Source organism: Aythya fuligula, chromosome 24 (genome assembly GCF_009819795.1).
Source record: "Aythya fuligula isolate bAytFul2 chromosome 24, bAytFul2.pri, whole genome shotgun sequence".
Taxonomy (NCBI): domain Eukaryota; kingdom Metazoa; phylum Chordata; class Aves; order Anseriformes; family Anatidae; genus Aythya; species Aythya fuligula.
In genome coordinates this window covers 5,887,644-5,914,458 of record NC_045582.1, presented here as the reverse complement: position 1 = coordinate 5,914,458, position 26,815 = coordinate 5,887,644, and the positions used below count along the sequence as shown (strand labels likewise).

General features: G+C 48.5%; 3 protein-coding genes across 4 annotated transcripts; all 3 read left to right on the top strand.

Annotated features, from left to right (window-relative positions):
• Positions 1-170: 170 nt before the first annotated feature.
• Positions 171-4,171, top strand: CD79B (CD79b molecule). The gene is made up of 6 exons (XM_032202961.1): positions 171-237; positions 1,844-1,885; positions 2,516-2,827; positions 3,320-3,438; positions 3,723-3,764; positions 4,073-4,171. The coding sequence occupies exons 1-6, from the start codon at positions 171-173 to the stop codon at positions 4,169-4,171; spliced, it is 681 nt and encodes a 226-aa protein (XP_032058852.1).
• Positions 4,172-9,783: 5,612 nt separating this feature from the next.
• On the top strand, positions 9,784-13,291 carry LOC116498334 (somatotropin). The gene is made up of 5 exons (XM_032202571.1): positions 9,784-9,824; positions 10,411-10,609; positions 11,311-11,424; positions 11,789-11,950; positions 13,091-13,291. The coding sequence occupies exons 1-5, from the start codon at positions 9,784-9,786 to the stop codon at positions 13,289-13,291; spliced, it is 717 nt and encodes a 238-aa protein (XP_032058462.1).
• A 286-nt stretch (positions 13,292-13,577) lies between these two features.
• On the top strand, positions 13,578-20,927 carry RDM1 (RAD52 motif containing 1). 2 transcript variants are annotated; one of them, XM_032202710.1, is made up of 7 exons: positions 13,578-13,672; positions 14,544-14,723; positions 15,109-15,231; positions 15,733-15,895; positions 16,475-16,573; positions 18,101-18,189; positions 19,656-20,927. In XM_032202710.1, exons 1-7 carry the CDS (start codon positions 13,586-13,588, stop codon positions 19,755-19,757), a joined length of 843 nt encoding a protein of 280 aa, XP_032058601.1. In that variant the 5' UTR covers positions 13,578-13,585; the 3' UTR covers positions 19,758-20,927. The 2 variants fall into 2 exon arrangements, with proteins under 2 accessions (XP_032058601.1, XP_032058602.1); XM_032202711.1 differs by lacking the exon at positions 16,475-16,573.
• The last annotated feature ends 5,888 nt before the right edge of the window (positions 20,928-26,815 follow it).

The following is a 26,815-nucleotide window of genomic DNA, read 5'->3' as shown; positions in this document are numbered from 1 at the left end:
GGGAAAGTCCCCACCACGGCCAATTTACATGAGCAGGAAAGACGCCGTCTTGCGTAGCAGCAGCTTTGCCATTTTTAGGTGCAAAGGCCAAGCTGGTTGGAGCAGCCGTGGTGTTTTTGCAGAAGCAAGGGTCAGCGACTGGATGCTTCCCTGTTGTTTGCAGTGAAAAAATGGCTGATTTCTGCAGGAGGCTCTGGGTGCTCCAGGCAAACCTCTGGCTGATGGCCCTGGCTGCAGGTAGGCATCCAACACCGGCTTTGTGCTGTAGAGGGTTGAAGGAGCAAGAAAGCATGCACATTGGCATGCGTCCCTTGCTTTGTGCATTATGGGACTCCATCCATGTCTGGCTTTAAATAAATTAAACTTTACAAGTTATGAGTTTTCGCACGAAGCCAGACTGTGGGGTGATGGGGAAAGTGCAGGGCTGGGATGGCGCGCAGGAGCTGGTGGGCAGCTGGGGCCAAGGGAGCTGGGGAGCCGGGTGCCGAGCGGGTGCAGAGCCTTCATGGCTGTGGTGGAGGGAAAGAAGAGTTTTCTTCACCATTTATTGTTCATGGAGGCTGGAGGATGGGAGCAAGCTGGGGACAGCACATCGCTGAGGCCAGGGCCAAGCCACCTTCCTTTGCTGCACAGGGCTGCGTGTTCAAGAGAGGAGGAGAAATGGGAGGAAAAAGGCTTTTGTGGTTGACCTGGGGGGGTCAGTGTGAACATCCCTATGATGTTCCCTTTGAATCCCCACGGAGAAGCAGCCTTTCAACCCAGGACAAGGCTCCTGTCCCTTTCCTCCCTCTCCTTGATGCAAGGGTACCCACAAACCCTGAAGCAGCCCCCACCCTCATCTTCAGGCTGAGGAACCTCAGCCTGTGGGAGAAAATCATGTAAAGGGTTGCTGTTGGGCACCTGAGCCCAGCGCAGATTTGACGTTGCAAGGGTTCATCCTTACTCTCAGGGTGGCTTCAGAGAAGGTGGGGAAAGCTCAAGCTGCTTGTGGAGGCAATGGAAATCTTGCCTTTGGAGGGTCTGGGGGCTTCAAGGTGAGGAGCCAGCTTGGTCATCATTCAGAAACAGCAGCAGAGCTCAGAGAGCGAAGCCCCGGCTGCAGGTGTCAGGGACACAAACCCAGTGCACAGGCTGGAGAAGGGGCATCTCTGCATTGTAAAATGAGATGAGGCCAGAAGGGAGAGTTTGTCTGCAGGGGGGCAGGCATTAGAGACAAACTGGGCAGCCTGGTCCAAGGAAAGTCTCTGGAGCTAAGTCCTCACCATGCTGCTCATCGGGGCGGGAAGGTCTGCAGCGGGGCAGCAAAGTGTGGGGCAAAGCTCAGGCTGGGGAAATGGCTTCTTGTTCTTCTTATTATTATTCTCTTCTTCTGGGGGGCTCTGCAGCAGCCCCAGCACGCTGGAGGTGGTGCAGCCCCCACCTCCGTGCCAGCTGCCCTGCAGCAGGGCTTGGCGAATGCTCACTGAGCAGACGGAGCTGGGCGCTGAAGCGGCGCGGCAAACAGGGCTGGTGCTTCCTGCCCAGCTGCAGCAAGAGGAACCGGGCACCCGCGGGGCACCAGGCTCCTCGCCCCGGCCCAGTCCATTTTAATAGCAAAGGCAGGTTTCACTGGGTTGTCAACCAGAAAGCAGCTTACTTAATTCAGGAGATGGGGTGGAAATAAGAGGGCTTGTGCTCAAATGGCCTCTGAGTGGGGTCTGGTTGATGCTCCTGAGCTCACTGCCCCATATGGGGAGGGTATGAAGGACCCACAGGGCGTGCTGTCCCATCTGGAATGTCCTCAGTGGGCTCCTCCTACAGGAGTCCTTGGCCAGTGTCTCAGACCCCTTCTCCTGTCTTGCAGGTGGGATCTCAGCAGTTGGGAACAGCACCAGTAACAGCACAGGTAACATCTCAGACCCGCTGGGCTCTTTCATGTGTCCCCAGGGTCCCTCCCAACTCTCTGGCTGTACCATGAGGCTGCCAACCCCAGCAGAGCCACAAATGTCCCCAGAGCCCTTCCCAGGCTGCAACCTCCTCTGGGGCATCTCCCTCCCCTGCTCTGCCTCTGCAAATCCAGATCCGTTTTGTCTTTCCTAAGGACATGAGCATTTTAACTCAGCATTTGCAGAGTGCATTGGGTGATCGGGCCATGGCTCGGGACCAGGTGACAGAGGTGATGGGCTTGTGCCATCCCCACCTCCAGGATGCTGAGCATGAGCTCTGCCACCCAAACAAGTCCCAGCTCTGGGACATGAACACAGGCAAAACACAAAATACAGCAAAATGAACAAAAAAAAAAAAAAAAAAGTAGAAGTGATGGGGAGAGAATCCAACTGGGGGTCTTGGCAAAGGCTCCATGATGCATGCCAGTGCAGACTGTAATCTGGGAGCCAAGCTGGGGCTAAGAAGGCATATGTACATAGAGATGGGTGGGAGCAGCAAAAAAGTGACCCAGTGAAGTCACTTCCACAAAAAAAATGAGTTTCCACTACAAGCACCATAGCTTGACGTGCCCACCCTTGTCCCCTGGCAGGCAATGGGTGCCGAAAGCTGCACCAGCACCCGCGCTACGTGGCGGCCAAGAGGAACACACCCATCAGCTTCATCTGCTACACCCCAGAGCCCCAAAGCATGCAGTGGTACAAGACGGTGGAGGGCAGCGATCAGATCTATGTGAGGGACCAGAGCACCTCCCGCTTCAGTGTCGAGAGGAAAGAAAACTTCATCAACTTCACTATCTTCGGGATCAGATACGAGGACAATGGCATCTACGCGTGCGACAGGAAGAACCTCACATCGGAGAACAAGCGGCCGCACATGTGCGGGACGGAGCTCAGAGTCATGGGTGAGTGGGAGCCCCCCGTCACCTCCGCCGCTGGTGTGTGCCCTACACACACTTTTCCTCCTTCCCCCCTCCACGTGAAGCCCACATCACACTCCTGGCACCAACCTTTCCTGTGCTGGTGGGACCCCTTCAGACACAGCTGTAGGTGCTCCACCACATGGCAGATGTTTCTTTGCGTGCCGGACAACCCCCCAGGTTTGCCTTGGCATGTCCATCCCATATAAGTGCATACCAGGGAGTGCATTGCCCTAAAAAATCACATTTTTCCCAGTTCTGGTCAGTGGTGGGTCTTACCCAGGGTGCCCCATTCCAGAATTGGTCCCTGATGCCAGCCTCAGGGGGTTGCAGTGCCCTGGTCCCTTCCAAGAGACATCACCCCAGTCCCCTTCTCTGCTCTGGCACAAACCTGTGGTCGTGCCGAGCTTGTCCCCGTTCCCTGGGAGCCTGGCACGGAGACAGGGCTCAGGGCTCTCTCTGTGCTGCTGCTCCCAGGTCACAGCAACATCCAGCAGATCCAGAGCAGGAACACCCTGAAAGATGCCATCATTATCATCCAGTCCGTTCTGCTGGTCGTCTTCATCAGCGTCCCCATGCTCCTCTTCCTAGACAAAGTGAGTGGCAGCATCGCCAGCAGCGGGGACGTCCCTGGCTCCACCGCCGCAGTGCTCACAGCAGTGCCCCATGTCCTGGGCAGGGCAGTGAGGGCACTGCTGGGGCCGGAATGGGCAAGGATCGGGTTTGGGGACATGGCTACCTGAAAAAAGCATTTAAAATGGAATGGGGGAACTGTCCAGATTTGCCTGTGGAGGCTGTGGGGTGGAGGATCCTGGCGCAGGCTGCGCCAGCTATTGTGAGAGTGCTGGTGACACCCAACCTGTGACTCTCCTCTCTATAGGGTGAAGGCAAAGAGAGCCCTGAGGAGGACCACACCTATGAGGTAATGCTCAATTAATTATAGAAATACCTCTGTAATATCAGTCTGAGCCTTGAAACAGCCAGTTATGCCCTTGCTGGGTGCCTGCTAGGTACAGCAGCCCTCGCAGAGGCCTGCGTTCCTCCCAAGTGCTTATTGCTCCTTGGCCATAGAGCAGCTTGTAGACCCCAAGCCAAGCTCTAAGCACATTCACCCATCTGTCTCCATCTCCCCTTCCAGAAGCTGCCCTGATCCCTGGGGGAGCACTCTGGAGATGGGTCCCCGCTTAGGGGTCCCCCTCCCATGTCTCAAACTCCTTCTTCTCGGCACAGGGTCTGGAGGTGGAGCAGATGGCCACCTACGAGGACATCACTCCTTTCCGTGACGTGAAGGCCAAATGGACAGTCGGGGAACACCCAGGGGAGGAGTGAGGGGTCTCACACCCACCACCAGGCCAGCACCGGTGGCATCGCTCCCTGCCAGCACCATGCCAGTGCCCTGTGGGGACAGGCACCCAGGTCCCGATCTGCCACCACGGACCTTCAGCTGCCTCCAGCAGCCCTGCACAGAGCTCGAGCCTTGCTGCCCTTCGGTGCTCGCTGCGCTCCCCAAGACTGTCCTGCCCCAGCTGCTGAACCCCTAAAGCCCATGTAGATATTAGGAGCCAACCCCAGCCCCCTGGTCGCCAGCAGCCCCGATCCCCAGGCAGCCCCACATCTTGCTCTGAGCTCCTGCGTGGCCAACACAATGGCAGTACGGTGCTGGGTGCTGGGGCTCCTCTGTCCCCACCACCTCCTGGAAGGAGAGGACCATGCTTGATCACTCCCCGTGCTGCAAGGACCCTTGTGGGCTGTGAGACCCCGCTGTGGGCCCTGTAATCCTGGCAGTGGAGCCAAGGTGAGCAGAACTATCGGGGTGTTTTAAGTAGATTTGGGGCCACTGTTTAGCTCTCAAGCCATAGACGTGCCCAGCAGGCCAAGCCGGAAGTTGTAGAAGCTGGAAGATCCTCTGAAAGTGCCTCGTTCTCTCCAAAGACTACAGAAAAGCTGGGGAGGCAGCCCAGTCCTGGAGGGTCTTGCACAGGGCTTGCTCCTCACCAGGCAAGAGTTGGCCTGTGTCAGAAGGATGTTCCCTTGGAGAGGGACAAGTGCAACCTCAGAACCTATGGGAAAGATTTAAAGTGTGGGACACAGATGTACGACTGCTTTTTCAAGCCGTAATAAAGGTAATGGGTAAATTCACATCCTGCACCTCCTGTTCCAGACATCCAAGCTGCGTCCTGCCGTGCCTGATCCAGGGGTGTCCTCGTGCCGCATCCTGGTGCCACCCCACTATAACCCTGGTGCCAGGGTCTGTGGGATGTCTGGGAACAAGGAGCAGCTTTCTGTGGGTTCTGCTCAGGCAGCTGGAAACCAAATTTCACCCCTTCAGGGCCCCAAGTGCAGGCAGGGATGTGAAGTTGAGAGCAGCTGTGGGCTCTGCTGGAAGCCCCAGCTGAGCACTCACAGGGGGACCACCGCGGCCCCAAGACGTCAGTGATGAGCTTGGGACGAGACAAAAACCACCGCCAGGAACCAAAGCAGGAGGAACAGGGCCCCATGCCAGGAACAAAGAGCTGAGCTCTGCTCCAGATACATGTGCTCTTGCAAGAAAAGCTAGAAAACATCTGGAGAGGAGCAGAACGGCACTAATTGGTTCTGTTAATAAAAACTGTTTTGGCGCGGCAGCAGCAGGCGTGCGGGTGACGGGGCTCAGGGCTGGCTGGGCACAGCACCGGGGCTTTCACTGCCGGGGGGGTCCCCGGAGGCGTGGGGAGCCCATCACGGTGGGTTTGACAGGATGAAGCTGGACAAGGCAGGACACCAGGGTGACGGGCAGTGGGGGGGGGGGGGTGTGTGACAACAACTGTGAGGCTGAAAGATGAGACCTCCCCAAGTCATGGATAGCCAGCAGAAAAAAAAACTAGGGTAAAATTACGAGCAAATAGGGAACAGGCTGGTTCTTGTTTACTGGTAAATCAGCTTAATGGAAAACTGGGATTCAATCTAAATAGCACAAAAACAGCATTTTAAGGTTGTTTTTTATTAGTTAAATGAGCTGTCCTAAACTGGCTACATATACATGTATTTAAATGTTACTTAAACACGTCTTACTTGTAAATTTGATTAACTGAAGGAGTACTCACAGTGAGGGAAGTGAATTCCTGGTTTCCATGTTTGCCAAGATTTTAGAACTAGCAGGGCTCATCCCTCCATGCCTTGTTTTCAGTTACAAAATGGGAGAGGAAGGCAAATTTTCCGGCCTTCCCAATTCCCAACTGGTTTCTCAGCTCTGTGTAAACAACTCACTCCACTGACTTAACCGAATCACACGAAGCATGGAGAATTTGCTGTTTCCGTCTGTAGAGGAAGCAATGTCAAAAGCAGTTTCGGTGACCCCAGTTCCGCTCTGCCGCTTGGCTACTCTCTTAGCCCAGGGCCTTAGCTTCCTTTAAAATGCCAGAAGCAAATAAGTATTTCTGTATTGCTAGGGTTTTACTTTAATTGCTTAGATTAGTTTCTGGGGAGTACAGAGATGGGTTTTAATTTTATATTGAAATAGGCTTGTATTTAAAATGCACTCAGTGTAATTAAACACATTTCAATATATACAGTCCAGGCTCTGTATCCTGATTCTTATCCCCACCATTGAAGTATGACTGGGCAGACAGTTGTTTTTAAGTCCCACTGGGCTGCAGTCCTGGACCTCCTTCAGCCTCATGATATCTGCCATTTAGAAATAGGCTGGGTGAAATTGAGCAGTCCAGGCTCCAGAAAATACACACACAAACACACAATTCAAACTGAAAAGGACTATTTACTTTCAGGGTAGTGAGCTAGCAAAGGCAGTCAACCATCACTTAAAGCCTCTACCATCCATCTCGTTACCGACGGAGCTACAGAGCCTGGGCCGTGGGCCAGCATCTGGCTCCTCAGTCAGGATTCACCGTTTGTAGGTCCCCGGCTGGGAACCTCTGCACAAAACCCCTCCTGGGGGGCCAGGAGGAACCAGGGCGTACACATACCTCCAAGGAAAGTTGCTTCATTTGTCCACAGGGCAAGGCGGGTGGACGTGGGACCACCCTGAAAAGAATGGAGTTTTTTTTCTCTTTCAAATAAGAAAAGGAACTTGGAAATTACTGAGCCTCATGCTGCTTTATGATGTTCTACTTTGGGTCGCGCATGTGGGCACTTCGAAGCTAGGAAAATGCCAAGCTGATATTTGCAAGCTGCTTATGCAAATGTAATCGTGCCAGTGGCGTGTGTTCGTCCAGCCCAGGATCCGAGCCATACACTGCCATCTCCACAAAGCTTCTGCCTCATTTAATGCACAGAAATTATGTGAGTGGGGAGAAAACAGACCTCGGGGGCACAGCCTGGAACATGCTGGCATCTCTGTGCTTGGCTCTAAGATGAAAATTGCTGGTTTAGCACCGTGCTTTTGCTAACAGGGCTGGAGGGGCAGCAGGGTAGCAAGTGATGGGCAGCAGTCTGGTGCAAGGTGCCATATTAATCTAGCTGCAGTGGTAGAGCATCATCGTGAGCAGGCAGCAGAGCCTGTGCTGGCTGGTGGGGCTGCTGCTCTGCTCACCTCTGACGAATATTGACATATTTAAACACAATCTGTAGTAGAAAAACACACCCAGATGTTGCTGGCTATTGGGTGACCGGATACCTGATAGCTGCAGGACCCACTGTTCCCTTTTCTCTAGGGACTGACATTTACTCTGTGACACCACCATGCGAGTGAACACCCAGGGGCTTCTCGGAACAGATCACGCTCTCCCCAGCGTGTTTATTAAAGAGCTCTCGCACCCTTTGCTCCACTGATGATGCTGCCTGGTGGAAACTGGAGCCAAAGCAGGGGGGCAGGCCAACCCAGGGGCTCGGGGAGCCAGAGCACTGCCCCTGACTGGGGACCAAACAGGGCCCTGAACAAACAGGGTGGCTTGAGGCACCCAGTGCCCTGGGGGGAAAGAAAAGTCCTTTAAGCACCACAACACACAGCTCTCCATCCCAGGTTCTGTCTTGTCTTGCTCAAAAGCAGGGATAGGTGTGCTGTGACCTCTGCTCTCCCCCATTTCTTCTCCCTCCTTTCCACACCAGCCCTCTGCTCAATGCAGAGATATTTCTCATTCCTGATGACCAGATCTTCTCACAGCTTTGCCCAGCTGAGGATGTGAGAAACCTCCCAGGGCTCTGGAACTTGGATTTGCAGCAGGCAGGCTGGTACCCTGTAACACACCTACATGTGACAGCTCTTCACCAAACCTGTGCCAGACAAACCAGCCAACTCCAGCGACCTTATTCTGTCTCTGCCTGGGAACTTCCACACTGTTTTTCGACAGGGGGTTGGTATCTCCTCTCTCAAAGCAGGGCTTTGCAAATTACTTCTGCAGTTCAATGCTTGAGCTGTTGCATGAGGAAAAAAATACATTAGACAATAAAAGCACCTGAGAACAAATGTAAGTAAAATAATGCATTGGCTGAAAATTTGAATCAAACCGTTACCTCAAGGAATAGAAATTGTTATTTAAAAAAAATCAACTTGTTCAAAATATCCCTTTTGAATTTTTGAAATTTTGGTAGCATGACAGAAGTTATGTGGCAGAAATGTGGTTCACCTGGCAACATCCACCCAGCTCTATCCCCACTAATGATAAATGGGAAACTACCTCTTTTGCTTTATGTCAGAGGTGTCCCAATCTGGCTTGTCAGCCCTGTTAACTGTGGGCCAGACCCTGCCAGGAGCAGGCAGGAAAATTAGGAGCACTTTCTACCTATGCGGGGAAATTCCACCATGTAAAAGCACTGATCTGATTTGGGGTGGCTCTTCCATGATGATAAAACCGTTATTTGCAATAAACAGCAGAATATGGAGAAACCATTCAGTGCTAATTTCATCCCTAGGCAAACATCCTCCCCAACCTTTCCATCTATGTATAAATGACTACAATTAGGTAGCACCATTGCGAACACGTGTGCATTTATGCATGGAGAAGATATAGAGAGGTTGTTGTGATCATGAACACATATATACATTTTAAACAGACCCCCTACTATATAAGGGGTGTCTCAACAGTTGCCATTACCAGCCTAGATGAAAGGAAGAAACATTCACTTTCAAGCAACATCTGAGCAACTCTTCAGGCAGAAATGGCTCCAGGTACTCTTCTTTATTTCAGTTTACGAGGATTGCCAATGCGGCTACAGGCAGCATTGTGTCCAAAGAAGGGCAATAAAGCTGGTGACGGGTCTAGAGAACAAGTCTTATTAGGAGCAGCTGTGGGCACTGGGGTTGTTTAGCTTGGAGAAAAGGTGGCTCAGGAGAGACCTTACCACACCCTACAATTACCTTAAAGGAGGCTGTAGCAAGGTGGGGATTGGGCTCTACTCCCAAGTACTAAGTGGTAAGATGAGGGAAAATGGCCTCAAGTTGTGCCAGGGGAGGTTTAGGTTGGATATTAGAAGAAATTTCTTTACTGAAGGGGTTGTGTGGCATTGAAATAGGCTGCCCAGGGAAGTGGTTGAGTCACTGTCCCTGGAGGTCTTCAAGAAACATGTAGATGTAGAAGTTAGTAGTATGTTTTCATGGTGGACTTGCCAGTATCAGGTTAAAGGTTGGACTAGATGGTCTTAGTGGTCTCTTCCAACCTGAATGATTCTATGATTCTGATTATGTGCTTTGGGTGATAGGATATTATGATAGGATGGTACTGTTGCCTATATATGCTCAGTGCCTGCCCTAAATTAAGACGTGGCAACTTAAAAATCAATGAAAAAGAATGGCTTTCCCAACAGCGTGACTTTTAACCATGGATTGACTCAGGTATTCATTATGCTAATGCACATGCAAGGGGCATTTAATGCTACAGGCAAGGGGCAAGGAGAGGCTGGAGAACAAGAAGAAAAGACATGCAAGCCAGAGCAGGAATAGTTATTACTAACATAAATAGTGGCAGGGATATTAAAACTCACATTCAAGGCTTAAGACAGGGATCAGGATGATGTCTAATGCCTATGTCCAAGTCCTACAGGCTCCAGGGTATTCCTCCACTGAAGGGTGCTTGTTTGAGATTAACTTTGTGTCCATCTGTACTTACAGAGACCACTTGTGCGAGTTAGATGCTAGGCGTTAATAACCTTTAGACTTGTCAGGGATCGCTGGATTCTACAGGTGTGTGCCAGAGAGCAGAAGTTTTCAGTTACAACACAGGTAATGCAATCACTTTTCACCCTAGTGAAGGCAGACAGACAGTTTCATGTCAGCAGCATGGTGTAAAACAAGGCTACAGTGAACTATTCCCAGTCCCTCCCCTGGTACTCACCATCCCGTTTGCTCATGCATCGTACTCCATTCATGAAGGCAAGACTGACTGAAAAACATGAGTGTGTTAAGGAACAACACAGAGATGCACTGCAGTTTTCATGGAGCAACAATCATTCTTAAGGCAGAAAAGCATTGTTTGTAACACTGGGAGCAGCACAAGCCTCGAGGGCACATCCAGTAAAAGGGGATGGGGTGTCACTGGAGTGCTAAGATCGTGCATGAACACAAACAAGACATTCTTTAGGGTTAGCACAGGCAGAAGAGGCCAGGAAGTAATATGCAGGTGCCACCCTCACTGAAGGACAGTTAACAGCACTCCTCTCCACTTTGCTGCAGGGTCGTGGTTTTCTCCTCTCCTCATCACTGTGATCACCCTGGGATTGCAGTGGCCACAAGAAGCTGCCACCTTCCCAGCCATGCCCCTTTCCAACCTGTTTGCCAACGCTGTGCTGAGGGCTCAGCACCTCCACCTCCTGGCCGCAGAGACGTACAAAGAGTTCGTAAGTGTCACAGCCTCCGGGCATCTCCTCATTAACCTGATGTTTTCAGGACCATATCACGGCTTCCCACCCAGTCCAATTTTCTAGAAACAGATGCATTTCAACTACTGGTGTCTCCTGTCAGATCCTGAGGAGGAAAAAGGAGTCTTAATGGGATAGAACCGGCCTCTACCAGCCTGTCTCCTCCTCACAGCTCTCTGCCTCCACCCCTGATCCTCCTCAGGGCCACAGCTGCCCACACCCAAACCCACCACTCACAGCCAGCTGCCTCAAAGAGAAACCCAGTCCTGAGAGCTGTGGGGAGCAGCAGGCATTTTGCAACCTTTCTGTGACAGTAACCTATGGCACTGACTTAAAACTATCCAGCTTCTGCTTTGGCCAGGAGCTCGAACAAGGTGTCTGCTTTGGCCAGAGCTGTTCAAGGGAGTCATCTGCCCCTCAGGAGAATGCAGTCCGTGTGGTCTGTGTTCACCTCGGCACTTTGGCTTAGTGAAAGCAAGACCTATAGGTCTAGCAGCTACTGTGCCAACCAACACGTGATTTCCAGCTTCCTACCTGCCAGTCCTGTACAGAGAAACACTTCATGTCTCACATTTCTTTCTTGAAAAGAGCAACCTGTCAGGACAGCCTGAGGAAAGAGTCAGCACTCTTCTCCCAGTACACGGCCAACAGATCTGGGTGTATTTGGGATGTCTCCACAGGAACGCAGCTATATTCCGGAGGACCAGAGACACACCAACAAGAATTCCCAGGCATTCTGTTACTCAGAAACCATCCCAGCTCCCACAGGGAAGGATGATGCCCAGCAGAAATCAGTAAGTTGTCTCCCCTGGGCAAGCACAGAATTCTTTCAAGGAACAGAGGGTTTCCATCTGTGAGCACTTCAGTGCTTGCTGAGGTATCACTCCTCTCTCCTTTTACTATTTACACCTGCATGCAAAAAAAAAAGACACCTTTGGGTTAGCCTATAAATCATACCCCCACCCCAAAGAGAGTAACTGTTGTCAGAACAGGATGTATGTCTGTCTGATGCTCCTCAGTCTCTAACATTTGCTAAAGGTGCAGAAGCAGGGGCACACCGACGGGTCACCTCTGGGCTGTTTCAGAAGGAGCAAGACACACAGGTAACATTACAAAACACCTCACCTGCACACCTTTGACCCCCTTTTTTAATTTCAGGATATGGAGCTTCTTCGGTTTTCACTGGTTCTCATCCAGTCCTGGTTGACCCCAGTGCAATACCTAAGCAAGGTGTTTACAAACAATCTGGTTTTTGGCACCTCAGACAGAGTGTTTGAAAAACTAAAGGACCTAGAAGAAGGGATCCAAGCTCTGATGAGGGTAAGTTGCAGTAGGTAACATGATTACGGAGTAACAGAGATCTCCTAAACACAGGGCACTGAGCTCTCAGGGTCTTCTACAGGATCCAAAGACCATGAGAAGTCTCCCCACCTTCCACTCCAAAAAACATTGGCATCCTTTGAACTTTGCTTACTTTAACATAGTCACATCACAACACTCCACTGCACACAATTCATCACTGGGAGCATGAGAAAACTTGTACCAGATGTTAACAGCACTGCTATAACCTGCATAGCAGCACAGGCCAGGAAGATCACAACAGTCTAGACTCAGTCTTTACAAACCCAGCACCAAAGAATACTCCATTGGTTAAACTTGCTGTTAAACCTGATGTTTGCCCTATCTCCCCAGAAAACACTTTAAAGTGAAGCAAATTTTGCAGAGTTCTGCATCCTGACTTCCAAGACTCAAGACATTTTATAAAAACAACTCATATAAGTCTGTGTACTGATGGAAGCTTATACTCTGATGTTTCTCTCTTATATTACATTTAAATTAACCTAGCACACAGACAACTGACAGCTGGAGAATGTTCTTCAGAAAGATTACTTTTGGCTTTGTTATTTTAAATGACATTACTTATTGTCTGTCAGGATCCCATCTTAGATTTGCTCAGCATCACCACAGCTAGAGCCCCAAGACCTGTCTCCATGTGATGTCAGTCTGGACGATGATTTTCATCATCTAGCACCTAAATAACTACAAAAGTCAGGCACAGAGAGTAAACAGAGATCTTCTGTCCTGACCGTAGTCTGTAGCATTTCCAGGTTTTGCTCTCCGTTTGATATAAGTTTGGGCAATGGGAAGCAGTACCCAGTAACCAGATAATGATCACACTTTAGCCTTTTAACACCCTGTTTACTGAACAAAAACGGTTCTGTTGTCCGAATCAGCTGGCAAGCAAAGCAGGGCAGGAGGAGAGGCGGACTGCAGCTCCAGATGCACATGGCTCGGGTCTGGCTTCAAGCTCTGGTCACTGGAAAAGTGTGAGGAAAGAGAGCGTTACTGACCCCTCTCATGACCTCCTCCTCTCCAGTGGCTACGGCCGGACCCTGCTTCCCTGCCCCACTTTTAAGAGCCTCTGGTGCGAGCTCAGCCCCGGCCCTTTCCCTCCTGCAGGAGCTGGAGGACCGGAGCCCGCGGGGCCCGCAGCTCCTCAAGCCCACCTACGACAAGTTCGACATCCACCTGCGCAACGAGGACGCCCTGCTGAAGAACTACGGCCTGCTCTCCTGCTTCAAGAAGGACCTGCACAAGGTGGAGACCTACCTGAAGGTGATGAAGTGCCGCCGCTTCGGAGAGAGCAACTGCACCATCTGAGGCCGGGACGGCCGCCCTCCATCCCGGCCCCTCGCCGCGGGCCTGCCCCGTCCCCTCTCACGAAAATCGCTCTGCCCCGAGGAGAATAAACCCGCTACCGCTGAGCTGTGCCCGTCTGCCTGCCTGGGGGGACGGGGGGCGGATTTGGGGCGCTTTTCCCCTGTACCATACACACACACACAGCCCCGCCGGGCCTGCGCACCCGGCCTGGGCGGGCAGGGCCGAGGAGGCGGCGGGGAGCGGGGCGGGCCGGGGCCGGGGGCCGGGCCCTGGGCGGCGGGGAGGGCTCCGGCCATGGCCGAGGTGCTGGCGTTCAGGGTGCCCGCGGGGAGCGCCCACACGCTGCTGGTCTGGGGGCTGGAGCCGGCGCCGGGCCTGGAGGTGAGGCTGGGCCTGGGGCTGGGGCCGGGACCGGGACCCCCGCGGGTCCCCCCGGGGCTGGGGAGCGAGGCCGGGACCCCCCACGGGTCCCCCCGGCGCTGGGGAGCAGGATCGGGACCCCCCGGGCCTCCCCCCGGGGCTGGGGAGCGGGGTCGGGACCCCCTGGGTTCCCCCGAGGTTTGGGAGCGGGGTTGGACTCCGTAGAGGCCTCTCCCTACACAGACCTAAGGCCCCAGTCCCCCATCAGCACTTGGCCACCTCTCCCATCATCTTCCCTGTGTGCTAATACACTTTTTAACACCACCACCCCTTCTTTTTTTTTTTTTTAAATCATGTTTTAATTCCCTTGAGGCACTTAGGGCAACTGCAAGGAGGGTGGCAGGCTGCCGCAGGGCGATTTCTGCCCCTGTAGTCTGCAAAGCAAAACTAGGAGACCAAAATGTCCAAGAGCTGAAACAAAATCCCTTTAGCCTGCAAAATACTGTGCTAGTGTTTAACTGAAAGTCTCAACAAAACAGCGTGGCCACATAAAGCAGGATGGAAGAGAGTAAGAAGCAGTCAGGGATGAGGATAACCCACGGGACTGGAAACACCACGTCTGTCTGCTCTCCTCCTGGGTCAGAGGCTGGAAGATACTGTTCATGAGACACCGGGGTCAGGGTCCCATCAGGCTGAGCTTGTTTTTATGGGGAAAGCCTCATCTCCAGTCTTGCTGCTTATTCCAGGGTTCATTGCCATTATACAGAGGGAACAGTAATGAAATATTCCTTGTTTTCTAGGTAACTAGGTCCTGTCTCTGTCAGGGTTGCTTGTTCCCTGGAGTACCAGTGGATGTTCTTCAAAAGACCCTTTTTTTCTCATTTTTCCTCAGCATTCCCTGTTTTCAGTGTTTTCAAAATTTGGGCTGCTGTACTCCGTGCGAGCACACAGAAACGCTGCTGTGGCAGGGCCTGGGTATTACGCCATCATCAAGTTTTACTCAGACAGAGATGCCAGCAGAGCCCAGCGTGCATGCAATGGGCAGAGGCTGTTCCAGAAATCTCCCTTGAAGGTAAGCAAGGCCACGGGTGAGCCACTTACAGCACTCGGTACTGCAACTTCCAACAGTAGGGTAGAATCACAGAAAATACTTTTTGTTCTCAGTGATGTTCCCTCTGCCTTTCATCAAAGGTTGGCTGACTTTTTGCTGCATGCCTTGTAGTCATGACATCACCTGCCACTGGCTCCCAGGTAGCACTTAAGGAGAAAAATGCCAGCATCTCTCTGTTTGTGCACCCTGTTCCTGGGTAAACAATATTTCATGCATATCAGATATACTTGTGCTGTTAGGAAATAGGTAATGTACGTATATCTCTCCCAGAGCCATCAATGGTGTGTCCACAGTGGAAACCTTGCAAGCAGAGCCTTGCTAACCATATTTCTTCTTTCCTGAACAGGTTTGTGTTTGCACCAAACAGAAGGGACTTCAGCAACAAGTCCTTGCTCTCAACAGCAACAAGTGCCAGGAATTGGCCAACCACTACCTTGGCTTTAATGGCTGGTCCAGTCGCATTATCACAGTAAGGGGCCCTTTATATTCATTCACCATCTTTCCCCTTTCTCTTTCCATCCCCTATTCTGAATTAGACCTGTTGGTGGAATAAACAGAATTGTCCTCAAATCAGCAAATAATGAAGACAGCTACAGGAGCTGCAGCTTGGGTTTTGCGGTTTTCATGAAAGCTTAGGGAGAAAAGATTGCTGTGAGTGAGGGCATTGGCTGAGCTTCTGTTTATACAAATGGGGGCATCAGGTTTTCATGCGAGTGTAATTAAAGTAGTGCCAGGGCTTGTCTTCGCATGCTGAAAGTGTGTGAGTTGTCTGAGACTCCAGAAGATGGGGACTATGAGCCATTTCTAAAATAGGATCAAAACAGTAAGCATCCCTGTTCTGCCTCCACCATGTGCTACATACCACCTTGGAGTCACACACTTTGCAGAGAAGGTCTGTACTATGCAAGCAAAGGCCTACGTGGTCACTTCCTATTCCATCTTAATTAATTATTTGTGGTCTTCCCAACAGCTGCAGAATGTATCAGGCTTTGATGATGAGAATGGGGACCTGGGAAAGATATTACAGAAGCGATCTGTGAAATACCTGGGTGCTGTGGAAGTGACACTGCCCAACCATGGGGTATGCACCAGGGGAGTTGGCCTCGGCGAGGCAGACATTGAAAACAGTGAAGGTATATTTTGCATGCAGATAAAAGTTTCTTCTAGCACCTTTCACAAACACTGTTCAATCTTGTTTCCACAGTTTGTGGATCTGATGTAGTATATGAATTTAGCTGGAGACAAGGATATGTGCAGGGGCTTGTGCACTGCTGTGTTGCTGTACAGAAAGGGATTCCAAGGATGCCTCTTCCCTCCCAGTGTCATGTCAGGAACACTTACCTCCCCTGTAGGTTCTCATCCTCTCACCTGTAAGGCTATTCATTCCCCACCATGATCACTCCTGATGTAGCCATACTATATGATTCTAAAGAAATTTTGTGTCTGTGACGCAGCTCTGATGTCAGCTGGGCTCCCCATTGCCAGCTGCCCTGGGCAGGATCCTGACCCAGGGCTGAGGACTGTGTGCTGCTTAGGGTTGACCCATGAAGGCTTTGTGAAGGTACTGCCACACAGCCAACAACTAACAAAATAAAAGCAGCTTTCTTACCAGATCCATAAAGCTGTGTTTGCTTTCATTTGCTAGTGCAATGCAGCTGGTGTGCTTCATATGCAGATTTTCATCTTAATAACATGCTGTTTGTTTGGTATAGATCCTCTTGAGTTTGTCACAGCCACAAGAAGAGTTCAGAAACTCGCAGTTGGGAAAGCTTTGTCTAGCGCCTTTCAGAAGATACTCCTTGTAGTTTTAGGTAAGGCCTATTTTTGTATTAAACACTGGGGTGTTTAAACTAATGATATGACTTCCATGATAATTGATGTGAATTCTCAGGATTCACTGTATGTAGGGTCTCAGAATTAAACTTGTGTTGTGGTCTTCACTGATGTAACGCTGAAGAGTAGTTTCACCATATAAGCTATGTGAGTGAAAGGAGATGGATTTTTTTTTATGATAAAGACACTGAAACTGTTTCAAAAAATGCAAATGCTTGAAGTATAAACCCTGGCTTTATGCTTAAGCCAGGGTCTAAGGTAGAGCTTATTAGCATAGTATGTGTGCATGCTGAATGGGGATGTGAAGAATTTCTAGTTCCAGGGGTAATGTGAACTGAATTGCAGAGCTTTGCACACTTGTGACCTGGTTCCAAACCAGTCAGGTGCTATCAATGGTCCCTGCCCCACTGTTGTGTTCAGTGCTGCATATTTGGGCCTGCTCTCTCCTTTGTGTTTTTTAAATCATAGAAGCTGGCTCTATGTATAGACAGAAACTGCTAGATCTGCTTCTTCTGGGTTCCAGGTCTTGTGCTTTCTGAGCTTTTAGATGACACCTGTTTATGTGGGATCTGAGTACTTTAGTCTGTAATGCATTCAACTTCAGGACAGACTCTCATGTAATCAGGTCAGTGCCACTATCCTCACTTCACAGAGCAGGGACTTTGTCAGTAAACACCATCTCATGCTGTGGTACTGATACAGCAAACCATTTGAGCAGGAACTTAAATTCTGTTGAATTCAGCAGGATTTATATAATCTGCCAGCATCCTTCCCTGGATTCTTTAAGGTATTCCTTAGAAAGGTGAGTATTTAGGTGTTTTGCAGTGCTTCCTGCCTTTCGGTCCATCACATACACAAAGACCGGTAATTAATATGCTCCATCTTCTCCACAGATTTCTGCTTCCTTACTTTCAGTTTCCAATACATTTAGTCAGAGCCTTTCAGTTTTTTGCAGAGTAGACAGGCAGGCAAGTCAGAGAAGGAAGCAGTTCTGCAGATCCACAACGCATTACACAATGCAGTAACTAGCACTCTTTTCCTCTGTACCTCATAATTACCATGACAAAACCTTCAGCTCTTTCCTTCCTCAACTCTCAGAACTCCAGCACTCCTGGAAGTGGCACCGCCCAATCCTGCTTACACAGAAGCTTGCTTGACAGTAGAAAGATCAAACCCTTTATTTCTGAGTCCAGGCATGGCAGCAGGAATCAGAAGCTCTGTCCACATCTGTAGTAATGCTGCAGCCCATAAGCACTTCTTAAACCATTACCAAGAGATTAATTTTTTACAGTAAAACAGTTATATTACTTAAGAAAATAAATTAGAGCCCCACATTATGCTAAGGGACAATAAAATGACCTGTTCCTTGCACACTCATTCAGAGCAGCCAACCACTCTGAAAGCATTATGAGGTAGAATTGTCCCATTTGGAGCTGAGGGTAGGTTTATTGTCATTATGCACACTAACCATATCTCTGGCTGTTTATTTTGTGTGCTTGTTTCAGAGAATGGTAAAGTGGCTGTGGAGTACAACCACACTCAAGAGGAGCCCACAGACTCCTTAACAGAAGAGGAACTGAAGGGGCTTGTTCAGGTAAGACCAGCAGATGTTTAGCTTTTGCATAGTATCTGTATCTAGAGATCAGAGAGATACAGCTATCAACTGTTACAACCATTCACATCCTCTTTTTATGCAATTACCTCTTTCAAATTTCAGAAAGTAATCACATCTGGGAATTGTATAACAGCACACTAAGGTTATAAAACTCCTACTCTCCCAGGCAACTCTGTGTAGAAATGCATGTATATTTTAGCACAGGAATCATATAGTCACAGAATGTTTACGATTGGAGGGACCTTGAAAGATCATTTAGTCCAGTCCCCCTCTTGGAGCAGGAAAGTAAGCAGTTAGGCTACAGGACTGTTAAAGGGCAGGTTAATAAGTCTGACACATGACAGTGCCAAAGCCTGCTCTTCATAGAATCTGTGAAAGTGAAAATCCCAGTAAAGTTACAGTAGGTTAGATCAAATGATTTTTTAATAAGTTCTTTAATAAATACAACTGCCTATCTAGAAATCTCCTTTGTGAACTTATATTTACCCCAGGGAAAGATAGCTAAAAGCTTTGGTGAAATCCTTGCAGGTAATTGTGGGATCTGTTAGCATGCACCAAACAAAAATACCCAGGTATAACAGTAAAACTTTAATAATCATGCACAGTGAGATGAGTTCTGAATGCTAGCTTTTTCATACAACCAGTCCTGAGCAGATTTTTATCTCCCTTCATTTGAAAAATGCTATTTACCAGTTGGTGCTCTTTTGAAAGCAAGCATCAGTCTCACGTGGTGCATCAGCGACACATACAGCACAGTGTCAAACTCCTCCTGCAGTTTGCATGAAGGAAGTGTCTAATTAGCCTTGTGACACATTTGATGACACTGAGTCACCTAGTGTCCACGGGCAGAACTGTCTTCCTTTCTTACTGAAAAGTAACTAAAATATGAGGTATTTTTGTGTGTGAAGTAACTAATGTCTACCCCATCTGTTTTTTTCAGTTGAGATTATTCAATTTCTGTAATTTTGTTCTCTCTCTGCATTTTCCTCTGTATTGCCTCTTCTATCTGACTTCTTTTAAACCCACAGAGAAATGTCCTAACATGCAGTGACCATAAAAGAAGTGTGCAGAGAAAACCCGCTGCTTCCCTAACCCCTGTTTGAATAAGAGTCATGCCTCACTTCTGCAGCCACCTCACTTTCCTGGTGGTGGTGTGGGGGAGTTAATTCATCTCTCTCTCTGCAAGGCACCTACCAGGCTGATGAGGCTAGCTTACAGACAGGAATTTGGAGGGACTTGCTAGGGAGGAGAGCTTCTGGGTGTCATTTTTGGTTCATTTTATTGTGATGCTGCTCAGTATTTCCAAAACAGAAATGTTCCTGAATTTGTAAATTTTATGGAGGCCATCTTTTATACATGGTAAAAATACATTGTGTTTCTAGGTGCAGACATAAGAAGCAAAAATTTGTAGAGAAAGAAATTTACTCTTGGATTTCTCTCCCCAGGTCAATGAATTGCCCTTGGAACAGTTTGACCTCGAAGAAGAAGTTTTTTCCGATCTGAGTTTTGATGATGAGTTCCCTAGCTGGGGGATGCCATCTAATTAGTGCAGGTCTCTCTTCAGATCATTTCCAAAAGGTCTGTAGCGTTTGATTAGGAATGAAAGTCTAAAGCTGTGCAATGATGTATGCCTCATCTCCAATGTTTTATTTTTCTCCAAATACAGAACAGCAAAAGAAATGGGCAATAAACTTACTGTTACTAAAATTAAGCCCAAAAATGTATGCTGTTTCTGGAGAGGAAGTGATTTCCTGTCAGCTTATCCAGGTCAACTATATCTGGAAGCCAGCTTACCTGCACAGTTATTATTTAGACAGCAAAACAGATGTGCATAGCACTTACAGAAAAATAAAATGAACAAGACCTCGCTGCAAGAGCCTGCAGCTCAGGTTAGCTCTGATCTGCAGGAGAAAGTCAGAGGCAGGGAGAGATGTCTTACCAGCAGGAGTAGATCTGGTACTTACACATCTGTGCACAGGCACAGAAAAAAAATACTTCTCTAGGTGAAATTTCACTTAAAGAGATAAGCCTAACTCCTGTGTTGATGTATTGAACCAAGCAGTTGGGACCTTATTACAATTTAAAGCAGATTCTTTTTAACTTAGAACACATGTTTTTTATTAAATTGAGAAAAATCTTATTTTGTATTTCTGTTCGTGTGATACATGAATTTTTGAGGCAGCATATTCAGTGGGAAGGTACATTGAGCTCCCAAGCTCACAAGGGCATGTGGTGGGAGAGGGAATGCGTATTTGATAACAAACCCCTGCTCAGATTTTTTGCCTTCTGTCTTTGGTAAAAAGACAACTGAAGAATGGGAAAGCTCAGGGAAGACCCATGAAAATGACTGCAGGTCTGGAGTACAAATCTTGAAATGAGAAGAGTGTGGCATATTTATTTAACAAAAATAAATAAATAAATAAATAAATAAATAAATAAATAAATAAATAAAAGTGATTTAATCCAGGACTACATGGCTCTGCAAGGAGAAGACACCCGATACTGGTTGAGTTTTTTAACCTGGAAGGCAAAGGTGAAACAAGATCCAGTGGCTGGGAGCTGAATTTAGAAAAATTGAAATGGGAAGTAAGATGCAACGTTTTACAAGTGGAAATAATTAAGCATGAGAGCAGACCTCGGAGGGATGTGGTAAAACCTCCATCATGGCAAGTTCTCAGGAGATCATATTTATAAAATGAAACACTGGCTGCAAATTACCCAGCTTCCTCTTTCTTATTCACATTGGAAATACTTGTTGATGATGTGAAATTAAAGCCCCATTGCTCTGTTTCCTATCAGCAAGTTTTATAACTCATCTTTTGAGTGGAAGTAGTGAGAGCCTGGTGGAAGGGCCCCCTCCCAGTGCAGGCGTCCTGTGGTGGTGGGGTCAGCCTTCCTCATGGGAATGCCAGATACACAGTAAAATCTCTCAACATGCTCCTTTTTAGGGGCAGGACATCCCACAGCAGGGAGAAAGAAAAAAAAAAAAAAAAAAAAGAAAAAAAAAAAAAAGAAATAACCAAAACCTCCACTGTGAGCTGTGAGGTGAGGTGAGGCAAGGCCTGCACAGGCCCCAGGCCTGTGGCCTGGTTGCCCGGCGACCCCAGCTGGGCCTGCGCCAGCGCCATGGGCCTGCCCCAGCCCCACTGCCCGCTCCTCCTCCTGGCACTGCTGCTGGCGGCAGCCCCGGGCCAGGGGCAGCCCAGGGGCTTCTGCCCGGCCTCCTGCCACTGCCACCGGCGGCTGCTGAACTGCAGCTGGGCCTCCCTGGCTGGGGTGCCCCGGGCCACCCGCCGCTGGGCCTTCTCCATCCTGTGAGTACCACGGGGCAGGGCTGGAAGCGCTGCTCCCCCACGTCCAGGTCAGACCCCTCAATTGGACCTTCCTCGGTGTTTTATCCCCGCTGACCCCTGCCTGGTAGTGAGCTAAGGCAGGGTGCCAGCTGAAATCCACCCACCCAGACCCTGTACTGGCCTCGCCACAGGGGACACCCAACAGAGGGCCAGCCGCAGGTGGTGGTGGTTTCCAAGAGTTTGTGTGGAAATTTGAAGGGGTGAAGCTGGGCTATGTGGTTTTGAGTCTCCAGGCCAACTCTGCCCTACCTTAGCAGCCAAATTTGCAGGGGAGCGGGTTTTCCAGTTGCATACCTAACCTTCCAGGACCCCTCTGTCTTCCAAAGAAGCAGTGAGATTTATGGAATGGAAAAAGAGGACTTTATAGATAGTGTTATAAAAGTCTTGACTGAAATCCCTGAGAATTGTGCTACAGGGAAGGAGCAGCTCTGACACAGGGCACAGGGTGTGTGTTTGCAAGTTGTCATTTTGAAGACCTTTTATATACAGCACACTAGTAATGGTAGTGATGTGCCAACCATTTCTTTGCAGAGATTTCACTGGCAACTCTATTTCTTCCATTGAAAAGCAAGTATGGAGAGAATACCCATGGGCTGAGTACTTGTAAGTATTCTCTAGCATTTTAAATGTCAGGGGTTCAGATATTTTCAATCCAGCCAGTCTGTTTTTTGAGCCAAGAGTATGAAGAGCACAAGCACCCACACAAACAATTTCCATGTGAATTCAAAGCTGAGCTGCTCACCAAGGAGGGGCATAGAAGCCCCTGTGCTTCCTGGGATGGCAAGAAATGCTGTGAGCTGTGACCCTTGTGGGAAAGTCTAATGGCCTTCATCCTATGGGACCATCCCTGTGCCTATTTAATCAATGATCACATTACAGTTAGCTTCAGCAGCTCAGGAAAAAGCACGTGTTCCTCAGATGTGTGGCAATGACCCCCATAGTGACTCAAAGAGGTCTTTTAGTATAGCTGTTGCAGGATATTTTCCTTTGAAAATATTATTTCCTCCTGAGGTAGCAGTAAATGTCTGTTTATCTCATTCCAGAGTTCTCCAGGACAATGATCTGAGGGCAGTGAAGAGGCATTCGCTGGAGGGTTTGCTCCTGCTGAAGCACCTGTATGTACCAGTTCTGTCCTCTTCCTGGCAGGCAGAAAGGCCCTGACCAGCACACTGCTGGAGGAGACAGTGGCTCACCCTCTCATTGGGCCCCTGTTGCTCTTCCCACCCCACAAAAGTGTGCTTTGCTCCTCCCCTGTTTCAGGCAACATTCACAGCAAAATTCACAGGGTGTCTCAGTGCTGCAATAGTGGCCAGTGGGATGATGCACATAGAGATGTGGTGCAGCTTTAATTTCCCCAAGCCCAACAAAGATGAGGAGGCTGCTCCCCTTTCCCACAGGACTTTGGTTGACTTGTAGACAACCTCAGTGTAACCATGGCCTCCCACAGCCTGGAAGATTGCCTCTGACTTTTTTTATCTGAGGACCAATTTTTTGAGGGGTGACAGTCACGTAGAACAAGGCAAAACCCATATATGCCTTGTTTCTGCTAAGCTTTGGATGGAAAGATATTTGCTGCAGTGAAGACAGAACCCCATATTGTTGGTCACTCTTGGGATGGTCTCTCTGTTTGCTTACTGTATTCATGAAATTCCCCTGGCTGCCTATGTCCCTTCCTGTGCTGAAATCCCAGACAGACTGAGGTTGGGAGGTCTCTGCTACAGCCTCCTGCTCACAGTAGGGCTGACCTCCAAGGTTGCTCAAGGCTGTATCCAGCTGAGTCCCCTCTCTTCTTGGAGGAGAAACAAATGTGAATCTAAGACCACACAATGTCACATGAATTTGCAACAAGTACTCTCACGCTGTCTGGAAGGGAGCAGTGGAGTACTAAGTTTTGTTCTTCTTAAAGTTCAGATTTTTACATACATGTATTTTAGGTTTGCCTGTAGGGTACATGCAAAGGAAGAGTGAGATAAGAGCAGCAAAATCTTGTCCTGTTCTCTGCTTTTTACTTGGTCACTGTCATCCTCTCTTTTCTCAGACTACTTAGAAAAGGCTAAAAGCCAGAAATAAATCCACCTATGGAGGCTCAGAGCATTAGTGCCCAGAGCCCACATTTCCTGAGCCTTACAGGACATGTGGATTCACTCAGTTCTCAATACAAATCTCATCTTGAATTAAAAATTACTACTGGTGTGAAAAAGTTGACAGCAAGGGAAGCCCTGGCTTGGAGTTGGCTCATGAGGGTCATGTTTTGGACCCTGCTTGTCTGACTATTACTAGGATAGCTGAAATGAGGGATGTGTCCCAAAAAAAATCTCTGTTGCTCACATCTGTAGATCATTGCAACTATCTCAGCTCCACTGTCATCTGCATTTCTAGTGTCATTTATAGAGTGTGGCCCTTACATGCTAGCATTTTTTCCCACAAAAAGAGAGGTTTCGTATTTTCTAATACTTACATTGGCTTGGAAAGAGGCATATACTGGGTGGTCTTGGCCTTTCTGGAGCAGCTCCTGCAGTGAGGCAGCCCCAGGGCTGCATGTAGGCCTTGTCTCAGTTCTGTGCAATGAGTGGAAAACTAGGTAGTGTCCCTCCGTGTGTGTTCTTAGCAGGTACTGGTGCCCCACGTCTTAGAAAAGAAGGATCCAAAAACTTAAAAGCAGAAAGCATGTTCTGCAGGATGTGGTTTACAGGCTAAATCGGTCAGGTTGGGAACAAACAGGCTTCCAGCCACATTCCCTTTCCACAAGGCTGTAAACTGAACTCTCTGAAACACTTCTGAGATCACATGTGCCAAGACCTTCTTCCCACCTGCTCTGCCTTCCCCACTGCTGGGCTCTTGCTGGAGCTGCCTCCTCAGAGGTCCAGGTCCCATGGATGAGAGCTGCAGTTGCTTGCTGATGCTCTTCCTCAACACTCTCCAGGAGTGAGGCCATGTCCTACAGAAGAAACCTTGTGCATTCATCTCCTCTAATTTTAGACGCTTAATAATTGCCTAGGATTAAGCTAATTGTTCAGGCTCTCATTCTCCATGGAGAGGAACAAGCACTTCCCATTCTCCCAAATGATCTGAGGAACCTGTCTGAGGCAGGGATGAATCACTCCCCAGAAGTATTTCTCTCTCGCTGTTTACTGCAGAACAAGCCTGGGCAGGGCTTGTAGGAGATTAAGAGAAAAGCAACCATTTGTTGTCACACATGTATTTAACCAAGCCATCTCGGAGCCCCAGAAGAGTGTTCAGACACTCTTTTGTCTGTAACCAGCAAGCAAAGCCCTGATGGCACCCCAGGATGGCAGGCTGAATCTCTGTGGCACATCCAGAGGGTCACATGTTGCTGTGGTCCATGCAAATGCTTCCTCAGTTGCTAAATTGTGCCTGTCTACAGATTATTTTCTGCTATCATTGGAGAACAATCAAGTCCTGAAATAATTCTTGTGGGATCAATGTTAGAAAAAAATTGCTGAGACGAAAGCCACCTCCAGTCATGAGGGTTATCACAGGTTACACACCACCGCAAGCTAGTGTCAGATATAAACACCGTGAAATCAGAGCCATGTGACATATATGCTGCCAGTGTCATAGCAAGGGAAAGTAAATACAACAGTGAAAATGTAACCAACATTTCATGTTCTAATTTTAACAGGGATTTATCCTGCAATAAAATCCTGTCGATTGAAGAACATGCTTTTGAGCCACTTCCTTTCTTGCAGCTTATGTGAGTTGTAAAAATTTCTTTCTAGTGTATTTGCTGAAGTCTGTTGGCATTTATAACCCTTTATGTGCTAGAAAATGTTCCTATTATTTTTAAAATAATGTCTAAACTTCTTCTGCATAAAGAATAGATGAGCTAGAGGTAGAGAGATCAATGCAGATGGCTGGATGACCCACAACAGGATGAGAGATCAGTGTGGTTGTCCAAATGCAGCCATAATAGGAGCCATTTCTTGAAGGTTTACTGTATCCTGGAACACAAATAGATTAAGCACATGTGCAGTTCATTTCCTCTCCTTCACAGGTTAAAAGAATGAGAAAGTGGCAGTTTCCTCCCTATTCTACCTTGGATTTGCATATTTCCTACAAATCAATACCACTCCACTCCAGCTTCCTGTAGGACAGAACAGATTCATTTCTGCAATCTCCTTTTCCTCCAGAAACCTCCGTGGAAATCTCATCATGCAGATCCAGAATGGCACTTTCCAGGCATGGCATGGGATGCAGTTTTTACAGAATCTGTAAGTATAATGAGGACTGAAGGTAGATGGAGTGGGTCTCTGCAGTGACAGTGGAAAGAACAGATTTGCTGTCTGTAAAGAGCTGAATCCTGCTTTAGATGTTATCCAGGGTCCACCAGGAGTCTGCATTCCGAAAGCCACTTTTTCTGGCCTGCTCCTCTTCTCTGGGGCTTCCTCAAACCAACACTGGGTTCAAACAGCTGTGGAGGGAGCCCAGGGAGATGGATAAGTAAGAAATGCTGGTGGGAAGGGAGAAGAGGCAGGGAAATGAGGGGTCTGGGATGTGACCTGGATTTCAAGTCAGAAATTTCACTTTGAGTATTTGCATTTAAAAATAAAGGTGATCATAAACATCCACAAAAGGGGTGGGGTTTTTGTTCTTTTGGTGTCTAAGAACTATGGCTTAACCCATAGTTCTATCAAGAAGCCCTTCCAAGGATAGGATCACTGTTTCCATACGGACCCAAAGAAAGGTGGGGCATTTTGACCACTGAGGGTTCATATACATAAAGAAAAGGCCACAGTCTCCCTGCTCTCCTGAAAACTGCAATACTTCTCACGTGATATACCAAATAAGGCAGGAGAATAAATGATGAATAGCAATTCCCATAGGGCTAGGCCGCAGCTTTGTCTGGCTGGGTGGAGTAACAGAGTAAAAGTTTATGGACACTGGAAATGTAAGAAAATATGGAAAGTAAAAGTCCAAAATAACATCAAAGTCCTGGTTAAGGGAAGCAAAGAGAAGGCGTGAGCTGAAGAGGAAAGAAAGAGATGTTGTATTTTCCAGAAGAAACACTTCTGGGCCTTTTTGCTCTTTTAGCTGGAGATAATCAGGACCTGCTGTATTGTGTGAATCAGCCCATCAGTATCTGTTCCTGTCTGTTGCCTTCATCCCAGGCCCTTCCTCACACATGTAGTACTGAGCCAATTTTTTATCTTCAGGCTGAAATTTCCTATGTTTGTTCTCCACTTGAAAGGAAATTCTTTGGGGAGGTTTGAGTAAAAGTTGTTCAGCCAAAT

Excerpts from the sequence above, each read along its gene's own strand:
- CD79B (XM_032202961.1), top strand. The coding sequence starts at position 171 with ATGGCTGATTTCTGCAGGAGGCTCTGGGTGCTCCAGGCAAACCTCTGG. Across the intron at positions 238-1,843 it reads GCTGATGGCCCTGGCTGCAG|GTGGGATCTCAGCAGTTGGG; the intron begins GTAGGCATCCAA and ends CCTGTCTTGCAG. Across the intron at positions 2,828-3,319 it reads GACGGAGCTCAGAGTCATGG|GTCACAGCAACATCCAGCAG; the intron begins GTGAGTGGGAGC and ends TGCTGCTCCCAG.
- LOC116498334 (XM_032202571.1), top strand. The coding sequence starts at position 9,784 with ATGATGTCTAATGCCTATGTCCAAGTCCTACAGGCTCCAGG. Across the intron at positions 11,425-11,788 it reads ATGATGCCCAGCAGAAATCA|GATATGGAGCTTCTTCGGTT; the intron begins GTAAGTTGTCTC and ends TTTTAATTTCAG. Across the intron at positions 11,951-13,090 it reads GGATCCAAGCTCTGATGAGG|GAGCTGGAGGACCGGAGCCC; the intron begins GTAAGTTGCAGT and ends TCCCTCCTGCAG.
- RDM1 (XM_032202710.1), top strand. The coding sequence starts at position 13,586 with ATGGCCGAGGTGCTGGCGTTCAGGGTGCCCGCGGGGAGCGCCCACACG. Across the intron at positions 13,673-14,543 it reads AGCCGGCGCCGGGCCTGGAG|CATTCCCTGTTTTCAGTGTT; the intron begins GTGAGGCTGGGC and ends ATTTTTCCTCAG. Across the intron at positions 14,724-15,108 it reads TCCAGAAATCTCCCTTGAAG|GTTTGTGTTTGCACCAAACA; the intron begins GTAAGCAAGGCC and ends TTTCCTGAACAG.